Source organism: Fukomys damarensis, unplaced genomic scaffold (assembly GCF_012274545.1).
Source record: "Fukomys damarensis isolate Sample0158 unplaced genomic scaffold, DMR_v1.0_HiC HiC_scaffold_7, whole genome shotgun sequence".
Classification (NCBI taxonomy): domain Eukaryota; kingdom Metazoa; phylum Chordata; class Mammalia; order Rodentia; family Bathyergidae; genus Fukomys; species Fukomys damarensis.
In genome coordinates, this window is record NW_022900919.1 from 18,615,880 (window position 1) to 18,626,616 (window position 10,737).

The 10,737-nt window shown below is 52.2% G+C and overlaps 1 protein-coding gene across 1 annotated transcript in view; it reads left to right on the forward strand.

Annotated features, from left to right (window-relative positions):
* Positions 1–10,737, forward strand: part of Acan (aggrecan) — a 70,813-nt gene that overhangs the window by 26,995 nt on the left and 33,081 nt on the right. The window contains exons 2-3 of the mRNA XM_010621044.3: positions 8,043–8,119; positions 10,024–10,407. Of these exons, the coding sequence (XP_010619346.1) occupies positions 8,050–8,119; positions 10,024–10,407 (454 nt within the window). The 5' untranslated portion in view covers positions 8,043–8,049. The remainder of the gene's footprint in view (positions 1–8,042; positions 8,120–10,023; positions 10,408–10,737) is intronic.

The window sequence follows — 10,737 nt, forward strand, 5'->3', positions numbered from 1 at the left end:
GACTGTGTTCTGTGAGGTCTTTCCCAGCCCTAGGAACTGAAGGATGTAAGTTAGGGTCAAGAGAAGGAGCTTAGACTCCACATAACCCACCACCTCTCTTACCTCTGAATGGCTCCCAGGGCTAAACTCCAAGAACCTGAGCAACTGTCCCCAAAGTTTAAGGAATCAGGCTGATCACCCCTCATTTTATTTTCCTCTTTTATTTTTCTGTACTAGAGTTTGAATCCAGAAGTTTTTGTTTTGGTTTGGTTTTTGTTTTTCATTTGTGTGTTTGGTGACAGGGTCTAAGTCACTAGGTTGACGAGGCTCAAATTTGAAATCCTCCTGACTCAGCCTCCCAGAGAGCTAGAATTACAAGTGTGGGTCACCACACCTAGCTCATTCCTTGTTTTCTTTCAGCCAAATCCCAGGTGCCTGGTATCCTACTTTCCTAGGAATTCAGCCGTAACTCCACATACCCAGTGGTCATTTCTCCCAAGTAGGCATTTCCACCAGGACCCTCAGCTTCCAGAAACTTTTATGAAGAATGATTTTTAGAAATCTGGCTCAAGTCCCAACGAGGAGGCCACCAAGGAGTCATGCTGGTCCCCTAGTCCCACCCCCTGCCAGCCTGGCAGTCAGTGGAGCGAATTCAGCTCCTGGCCCAGGATCCCTGCCCCAAGACAGGGGTTTGTACTTGATGGAAAGTTTGGGCTGAAGGACGCTCCTTTCCAAACCCCAGCTCTGATATTTACACAAAGTCTGAAATTAATGCAGAGAAAACTTCCAAGTTCCCCAGGCTGGAGCAGTGGGCTGAGAACAGGAGGGAGCAAGGTCCCACGTACCAGGGTTTTTCCACCGAGAGGACAACACATGTGGATGCCCTGGACCAGCAAAGCTGGAGCCGTGGATCCTTGCTGTGCTACCCACTTCCAACTTCGATCCCTGAGAACTCGCAATGAGGGAGGAGAGGCTGACAGTGTTGAGCCAGGCTCATCCCAGCTCCCATCCTTCTCCACATGCTGGCTTTTAGCCAGCAAACACAAGGTCCTAAGTTCAATCCCCAGTACTAGAGAGAGAGAGGGAGGGAGGGAGATCACTAGGCACAATGTGTTTGTTAGCAACAAGAAATGCCAAGGGGCACTAGCAGAAAGGAGAGTTGCAGGCCAGGTTTCTGGGGACAGTTTCCAGAGGGCAGCATTTGTGCTGAGCATGTTCTGGGAGGATCAAACTACATAGGTGAAAGGAGGAAGAGGGCAGGGCCAGGCCCTACTTGGGGCCCAAACAGCTTACTGCTAGGAGACAAGGCCACGGCCACATTAGCAGAGAATACCCAGGAGCCAGGGTAAAAGTATGACCCACAGGAAGGACCCCTCCACGTCATGCTTTCCTTCTCCCAGTTCCACCACCTGCTGGGCTACACGCGGGCTGTGACCTTCTTCCCAAAGTCACCTGCTGTATGAGTTGGGCCTGGCTCTTCCCCCAGTGCCTCCGCACTCTCCCAACTGCCCCCATTTCGGAGATGAAGAAATTGAGCAGCCAGTCTACTAGGTTGCAGTGAGAACCCCAAGCCTGCTGGCTGCTGTGTGCAGCCTCTGGATGCAACTTTGCCTCCACCCCTAAGGCCGCGAGTGAATGAGGGAACCTTCCTCCCCTTCCTGGGCTCCTCTGCCGTCCCACAGAGCTGCTGGCGGCGAATCCCAGGCAAGACTAATGCCGAGACAAAACTGGGGCCCACTGCAGATGTCTTCCTCAGAGGGCCCACTTAATTCCCCGGGAAGAAGGAAAATACTTGTGGAACTTGATTTCACATGTTTCTGCGATGAGAGAGCAAGTGATAAATTTTGACATGGAAAAGGATGAGAGAAAATAAGGACTTCGAAAGGAGAGAGAGAAGTAAATATACAGAATATTAGCCACAAAATATCCGCAAAAATCACCCTCACAATTTTCCCGGGAGTAAATCTGGCCTTGTGATTTACAGACAGGGAAATTAAACTGAGCCCTCAGGTAGGTCCCCTGGTGAGTTAGGGCAGAGCAAGGCCTGGATCCAGCCTCCTGGCTCTCCCTTCCACACTCTCTCACCTTGTCTAGAAATGATGTGGAATATTCCAGCTGCTCTTGGAGCCACTCCGGCCAGATGTGCCCTTGGTGTGGGCTCCTGGCTCTTTCCCTAGGCTGGCTTTGGAGTTCCAATGTCAGGTCCACATGCAGCCACTTTTCTGCACAGATGTTGGGTGGATCTTGCCCGTGATTGAATGACAAGAGAACACACTCTGTAAGACCCTGGCCTGCAAATACGTGATGAACTGGAGGCCTGAAGGCGGGAAAATGGATGACTTTGGTCCTTTTCAATCCCACCTCCAAGACTTAAGTCATCGACAGGGCCCCTTGGTCACTGGTGAATTGTACTGGTCCTACCATCTACCAGATCCCAGCCTCCACTCTCATCCAACAAGAACATGTCACATACCATTTTCTGTTATTCTCAGGACTAAGTTAACACAGAGTAATTTTTTTTTTCAATTTAAATCTTGATTTTCAACTCCAAGGAGGTCACAATCTGTGTGGGGTGAGGCAAAGCTATCAAGTGGAAAAGGAGAAAAGAAAGTTAAATGCTAAAGTGGGCAATGGCAGCGTTGGGAGGCAGAATGAAGGGACGGGCTAATGGATGAGGCCTTTTTGGGGAGACAATGACCCCAGGGTTCAGGAAGAGGAGGGCGGGCAGGCCGGCAAATGCTCACCATAGCCACACCAATGTGACTGGCTCAGGCTGGGCAGCGGACGTGACATGAAGATAAAGACAGCCCTGCCTTAAGGCTGACAGACTGGCTTTGGTTTCAGAGTCATCTTCAATGGACCCAGAGACAAGCAGGACAGGGCAAGGGATGGAGAATGTGTCTTCATTAGGTAGAAATAGAGAAAGGCCTGTTATCCTCCAGCCTGTTCTATAGTTCCTGTGAGTTATTTCCAGTTGTGAGCTGGTAAATCTACTCTCAAAAAGGAAAGAGAAAAATAAAATTCTCCCCTCGCTTTGGTTTCAGAGTCATCTTCAATGGACCCAGAGACAAGCAGGACAGGGCAAGGGATGGAGAATGTGTCTTCATTAGGTAGAAATAGAGAAAGGCCTGTTATCCTCCAGCCTGTTCTATAGTTCCTGTGAGTTATTTCCAGTTGTGAGCTGGTAAATCTACTCTCAAAAAGGAAAGAGAAAAATAAAATTCTCCCCTCTCATGCAGACTTGGGAAAGAGATGCTTAAAATCGGCTCTAGCAAGATTGATCTTGCATAGGTTCTCCAGTGAGCCCCACGGAGGGATGATCCTGGTTCTTACTCTGCTGGGCTACACGCGGGCTGTGATCTTCTTCCCAAAGTCACCTGCTGTATGAGTTGCCATCACCAGTCAACACGGCCATGCACACCATAAGCAGGCAGCTGAAATTCATCAGCTGTCAGCAGAGGCTGCCTCACAAGGGTGGGCCTTGTGCAGGTGCTGAACCAACGTGGGAGTCTGGTCTCCTACGTCTGGTCTCCTACGTCTCCCCCTCCAAGGCCCAGGACTGATGGCTGTGAGATGCTTGGGCCTCCCTTGGTTCACTCATCAGCAGCCACTTTCTACATCCTCTGTCCATGCCAGGTGCCACACTGGGTGCCAGGGAGACTGGCAAGCTAGCTGCACAGAGTCATCACCCCTCAAAGCTCACAGATGCTGGGATTATGAGATCTAGGCTGTAGAACCCGGCTCTGGTTCTAGCACCACCTCTGATGTTCTGGGTGGCCTTGAGTGGACCACACAGCCTCCTTGGGCCTCGGTTCCTTCATCTGTAGAATGAAAGAGTTGGACTTGGTGTTCACTGACATCTGTCCTGGTTCTGGCTGTCTGTGGCTCGGGGAAGGAAATGGAGGCCTACATGTCACATGAGAAAGGCTAATTGAAAGGACCAGGAATGTCCCCTCGAGAGAACCACAGGCAGGGTGGCAGAGTGGAGCCCTGAAGTTCTGTCACAGATCCCACGGAGGAAGCATGGCTGTGTTTTGTGTCCTCTGTTGGTGGAAGCCATGGGTGGACATTAAAACAGAGTCGGGCCCTTTCAGCTCCATCCTGGAAGATCTGAGCTCTGTTAGAACATCCCAGCGAGGGAATGGGTCTCCTGGTGAGGGGATGCGCATGAGCCTCCACAGAGAGGCTGAGAAGCCCCTGCCTGCTCCATCCGGGCTGATCCTTGGCAGGGAGGCTATGACGGCAATGAGCCATAGTCCTCTCTTCTGAAGGAGCGGAAACAGTCACTGAGTCCAGTGGTCTGGGGCAAAATGTAAACAGGAGGCAAAAAAGTGACAATTATGGAAATGCATAGCCAAATAGATGCCCCAGGAAAAAGACTAGAAGAAAAGCTACCAAAACACAAATGATGATTGAGTTAGAAGACTATGGTGATGCTTTTTCTCCATTTATCTATTTTCCAAATATTTGGAAGGGTGGTGATGTTATTTTTGAGACGAAAGCAGCTTTGTTCTTTATGGAAAATCATCTAGCCTAACCTTCAACCCAAGACAGGAAGCCTCTAAACTCTCTTCCAGGCCCACTCAGGCCTGATAGGTGGGAGGCGAGAGGACGTGGCATGGTCATGCCAGCCTCAGGTGGGTACACGCCGAAGACCCAGAGCCTTCCCTGAAGCCCAGAGAAGTGTCTGGCGCCATATGTCTCACTCCATCTGTGAAGTGGCTGTGGGCGGGTCCTGTGTGACCGAGCACTAGGTGGCCAAAGGGGCCAGGACCAGGTCCCAGGGTTTCCACGGCTCATGTTACCAAAAGAGGAATTCAAGGCAAGTAAGGTAAAAGCATAGTTGGCCAAGGCCAAAGCAGTGATCAAGTAAACAACCACGGCCTGGAGTTGGTCTGATGTGGAGGTGGAGGGTGACCCCATCCTAGCAGTGAGGCTCTCACACTCGTGCATATACACACACACGCACGCACACACACAGCTTGCTCAACTGGAAAGCCTGTGCTTGCCTGCTCCCCCCCATGCCTCCTGATAATTGCATTGGAGGAAGCCATTTCCTTCGTGACCACGCCATCCCTGACACACGGGGCTGTGTGGCCTGGCCTTCACCAGCTTCCCCTCCTCACTCCCCTCACGCTCCCTGCCAGCCCGCCCAGGTCTCCCTCCTTCAGCCCTTGGTTTCCCTGGGAGAAAGACCTCCCTGTCTGGCCCGGCTGCCCAAGCCTCCTCCCCCTCACATAAAAGCCTCAGTGAGTCTCCAAGACGCTGGAACCCAGACAGAATGGAATTTCTCCCTATTTTCTTTACAGCTGAGAAAACACACACAAACACAAGAGCATATTTATTGCAATATTTCTATCCCAAAGTTTGTCTTTAAAAAGAAGAAATAAAATTCGTTTCTTCGCCCAGTCCACCGCCACCCCCACTCCCCAAACTCCCTTGCATTCCTCCCTCATTTCCTGATCCAAGCCAGGGAGAAAAACCACACCAGCCCAAGTCCACAGGCAGCACCGCCTCTCCAGACAATGTGGGCCTGTTCCGAGCCGGAAGAGGACAAACAGAGCTCCCAGTGCTCAGGACTCTGGGGCAGAAAAGACGAGGCTGTTCTGAATGTGGGTCCTTGAGCTCTAGGAAGAAAGGGTCCCAGCCAGGCCACACCCACCCCAAAAGGACACCTTCCTCTCTGGCCCCTGCCTTCCAGGGACCTTGTTTCCAGCCATGACTGGTCACTCTGGCTCTCACCAGAGCCATCAGCTCAAAAGCCAGACTTGAAGCCCCAGTGATTTTTTTTTTTTTTTTGGGTACCGGGGATTGAATGAGGGTCCTCGCGCTTACTAAGCAGGCCACCGAACCACTGAGCTAAATCCCCAGCCCCTACCAGTCATATTTTTTAAAGGCAGCATCTAAGCAGAAAAGCCCTGGAGGAGAAGCAAGGGGCCACCTCTCAGAACTGAGAGACTCTCCAGACTTCCTGTGGTGTGAGGGCAGCATGCACCTACACCGACGACCCTTTCACGTCTCGGCTGACGAAGTCTGCTGCCCGAGTGGAGGGTGGGTGGCAGGAAGATATCACAGTCAGTGTGGGCAGGAGAGGGCCACCAGAACTTGGGCCAGTGCTCCTGGCTGGGAACACCAGTGACCCCTGCTCCCCTTCCCTGGGGACTCCCTCATCCCCAAATCCATCTAGCTCCAGCTGAAGTTGACTGGGCCAAGAGTGACCCCTGCTGGGCCACCAGACTGAGGCAGCTGAGGCTGGGACCTCCCCATCCACGGCCCCCATCCATGGCCACTAGGCCTCCTTCCTCTGGGCCACAAATTCTCCTTCACTCTAGAGCAAATGCTCCTACTGGAGACAAAGGCAGGGCAGGGTGGGTGCTAGGGCAGGTGCACCTGACAGCGTCCTGGGACCTCACCGGGCACAGGCTGTGGAGTGTAGGTCACAGGTGTATGTGACTGCCACCCTCGAGACCAGTGGTTCAGGCCAAAACCCGTCATTTCCACAGACAACCAGGGTGACACCATTGCCCTGGTCATAAATTCAGCTGAGTCTTTTCGGGGTTTGCCTGTGCCAGCCAGCTGGGGCCAGAGTCCCAGTGGTGTGGAGACGCTACTAGGTATTGTGCCCGATGGACACACAGCATGACAGTCGTTCAGCAGCTGGCAGTAAGGAGGGTTTGTCTTTCTCACTCACATGAGGTCCTGTTCGGGCCGCCAGAAGGGCCAGGGGGACCCCGCTTTGCCGAGTTGCAGGTGTCTTCATATCACGGCCTGTCCAAAGTCTCCCCACCTTGAACCGGGGCCCAGAATCTCACCTGAAACTGCTGCTCAGACAGTCCCTGGGTTTGAATTTGGTGGCAGGCCCAGGCGTCATCGGGGTGGCTGGGCCACTTGTCACTTCTCTGGGCCTAGGGAACGTAGAGTTATGTTTCTCATATTTGATATAGATATTATATATATGTGTGTGTGATGCATGGATGTTTAATTAAAAGAAACTTATTACAGTAAAAAATGCATTGCCAAGAGCAATGGGCTGTGTCCGAAGCGAGGGCCAGGGGGAGCGTGTTAAGCATTGGGAGGGGGTTAATGTCAATGCGTCTTACTATAACAATTCTTTATTTAAACATTTACGTCTTACCATATATATTATACATATTTTAACACTTCTCTGCACAGTGACATAGGTGCAGAGAACTGCATCGTTAGGCAGTTTTGTCATTGCGTGAGCGTCACAGAGTACACTCAGCTGACACAGGTCATCTCACTCTACATGGCCTCCTCCTGTGACCAGGGGTCACGGTAAAGACAGGGTGGGCGAGGCTGCTGCCCTGTGCCATCATGCGCTGTTTTGTAGTAAGCTTGTTTGGCAAGTTGAAGAAGTGCATGATGAAATAATGACAAAGAGCACCGCATAGGAAATACCTAGAGGAGTAAGCTAGTAGTTCATCATCATGACCTTACGTATTTGCCTGTGCTGTACTCTCCTCCCGCTGGCAGCGCAGTAGACAGCAGGGCCCAAGTTCTAAAGGTGACTTGGAAAGCCGGAGACCCAGGAGAGCTGATGTTTCTGTTCAAGTCCAGAGAGAAGGGAAAAAATGATATTCTAGCTTGAAGGGCATCAGAGAGAAGAATTCTCTGTTCTTCAGGGAAACTTTCATGTTTTGAGCATTCAGGCCTTCACCCGATGAGATGAGGCCCACCCACGATGGGGAAGGGAGCATACTTTACTCAGTCCACTAATTCACACGTTCATCTCATCCAGAAGCACCTCCCAGACACACCAGAACAGTGTTTGACCAAATGTTTGGGTCCCTGTGGCCCTGGCAAGTTGACACCTAACGCCAACCGTCGCAGGATTCATTCAGAGAAGTGTTCGCTGATGGGAAGATGGGAGGCTGAGTCCTTTGGTAAAATGCCTGGAATTAAATGCAAAAATGAGTGAAGGTTCTGTGAGGAAAGAAATGTTTTATCCAAGAATAGTCTGGATGTGATTGCAAGTCCCAGGCACATCGTAGCTCACATGACCATTCTCATGTCACAGTGACACCTCTGCCTCCCTCTTTCAGGTGAACTATGACCACTTTGCTCTTGGTTTTCGTGACTCTGCGGGTCATCACGGCTGCTGTCTCAGAAGAAGCTTCGGGTAAGGACATTTATCCAGGAGGTGCTCAGTGCTGCTTCCTGAGTCCTGGGTGCCGAACCTGGTGCTGCTAGTCTCAGGGACACAATTTCCCCTTCTCTTGCCTTTTCCTATCCTCACTGCACTAGGACCTTGCTCAGACCATTGGCTCCTGGTCACCTGCCCTGTAGCAAGGACACTAAGGGGACAGATCCTGACTGGTCCTCTGCCCAGCACCTTTCTCCTGAGATCACACCACACTCTGTGCACACAGCTGAGGGCAGCACATGGAGAGACCCATAGAGATCAAGCTTCTGGGGAAGAGCTGGGAGCATCAGAGAAACCTACAGTGATGCACTGGTCTTAGCTGCAATAGTCTTGGCTTTCTCAGCAGAGTCCCAGCTAATCTCAATGCCCAAATACCCTGGCCACTTCCAGGACTACCAAGGCACCCTCCCCCACCCAACCCCCAAGGCCCCGGGGAGAGGCTGAGGATTGGCTGTTTGCACGGGTGTGGATACACAGAAAAATCCCTCACGCGGTGCAAAGTCAGTGGACCACTAAGATGGTTCCTCCTTTCCTACCAGGGCACTATATCCCAACACAAAGCTCTGAGGAATCTAAGAATGCTAAATTTGAATCTGGGTGTTTAGGTCATTTTGAAAACTACCATCTCCAAGTAGGAAGGTACATCTCATTTCAAAATCAGCTGGCATGATGATCACTTACGATCTATGGCCCTCTATTTGTACAGTTGCTCTGGGCCCCACAGATACCCAGCCCCTGCCAGGTAAGGTAGCGCACATCTGGAAAACTGAGGCAGGAGGAACATCAGTTCAAACTCAGCCTGGGCCACTTAGTGACTTAGCATCACCTCGTCTCAAAATAAAAACAAAAAAGTGCTAGAGATGTAGTTCAGCAAAAAGACCCTGGATTCAATCCCCAGCACCGCCAAAAAAAAAAACCTTCCCTTCCTTCCTGGGGGTGATGTGTCCCCACCAAAGAACCACTAGGGTTGGTTGAGAGCTTTAACAGCTGCCCAGCTGGGCCCTGCAGTGACCTTGAACTGTCCTCTGAGACCCACCGATGGTGCCAGGGCTGGGTGTTCAGATGGAGGTGTTTGTGGCAGGGGCTGATGGTGACTGTCCGGACACCAGACCACAGCCGAACTCCATACATTCCTGCTGTCCTCTCCTCGCCCTGCCGCTCCCCGCCACCCACAAACACCTGAAGCGTTCTGACTTCTGCCTGTAGGTGCTCCTGAAAGACAGGGCTCCATAAATTAGGGCCAGCCATGGAAGGTGCAACTTTTGGGAAAGTTGTTTCCCTCCCATGGCAGGCACACCTTTTCCTGCAAACAGGACTTGGTAAGCACACTGCCTCTTCCCTCCCAATGTGCTCCACTGTTCTCATGGAGTCGACCCTACCCCATGCTGTGGCCTCCATAGCCCTGAAATGTCTGATCTCCCAATGCGTCTTTACCCGGTCCCCACACCCGACACTCCCAGCAGATGTCCCCAAATGGGACACATCATGAAGTGTTGGGCCTCGGCTTTCAAAGTTGTATAAAATATTTTCATACCCCACAATAATTTTTAGGCCCCCATACAATTCTTACCAAAAGCTTTGAGTTGAGCAATCACTCCTAGAAGATGGATTCTGTTTATCCTGTGGCTTGGCATCCCCTGGGGAATCCCAGTTTGAGAAACAGAGGCAGTCCGGGCTGTGACGTCTCCCCTGCCCTTTTCTGGAACGCTTTTCTGGCTGTACAGTTTGTGACCTGAGGTGCGAGGGTTTCTGGGAATTCCCAGCCCTGGTCACAGACACAGCACACATACAGCATTCTGCTCTACTGAGGGACTGGGGCAGGACAGCTGGTCCCCTCGGGGCACTAACAGGTCTGCGCTTCATCCCACCTTCTCCAGCAGACCATGACAACGGGCTGAGTGTGAGCATCCCCCAGCCGTCCCCGCTGAAGGTCCTTCTGGGGACTTCACTCACCATCCCCTGCTACTTCATCGACCCCATGCACCCCGTGACCACTGCCCCCTCCACCGCCCCGCTCTCCCCGAGGATCAAGTGGAGCCGCATTTCCAAGGAGAAGGAAGTGGTCCTGCTGGTGGCCACTGAGGGGCGTGTTCGGGTCAACAGCGCCTACCAGGAAAGGGTCTCGCTGCCCAGCTACCCAGCCATCCCCAGCGACGCCACCTTGGAAATCCAGAACCTGCGCTCCAATGACTCCGGGGTCTATCGCTGCGAGGTGATGCACGGCCTCGAGGACAGCGAGGCCACCTTGGAGGTGGTGGTGAAAGGTGAGGCCCCCACAGGGGCACCCCTTACCCTGCAGGAAGAGCCAGGCAGGCAGGCACCTCAGTCGAGAGGCTCAGCTTCGGTCGCTCTCTGTTCTCTGTGGACTTGGGTGGGGGACTAAATACCCCCTGGCCACGGTCACAGGGAGATGGCAGATTGCACTTCACGACAAACCTGTGGTTCAGTGGGCTTTGGTGATCGTGTTATTTTGCCGATAAGCGAACTGGGATTGAGTGATTTGCCTAGAGTCACCCAGGAAATGGGTCAAGTGTCTTTTATCTCCTCCTCCTCTTCCTCCTCCTCCTCCTCCTCCTCCTCTTCCTCCTCCTCTT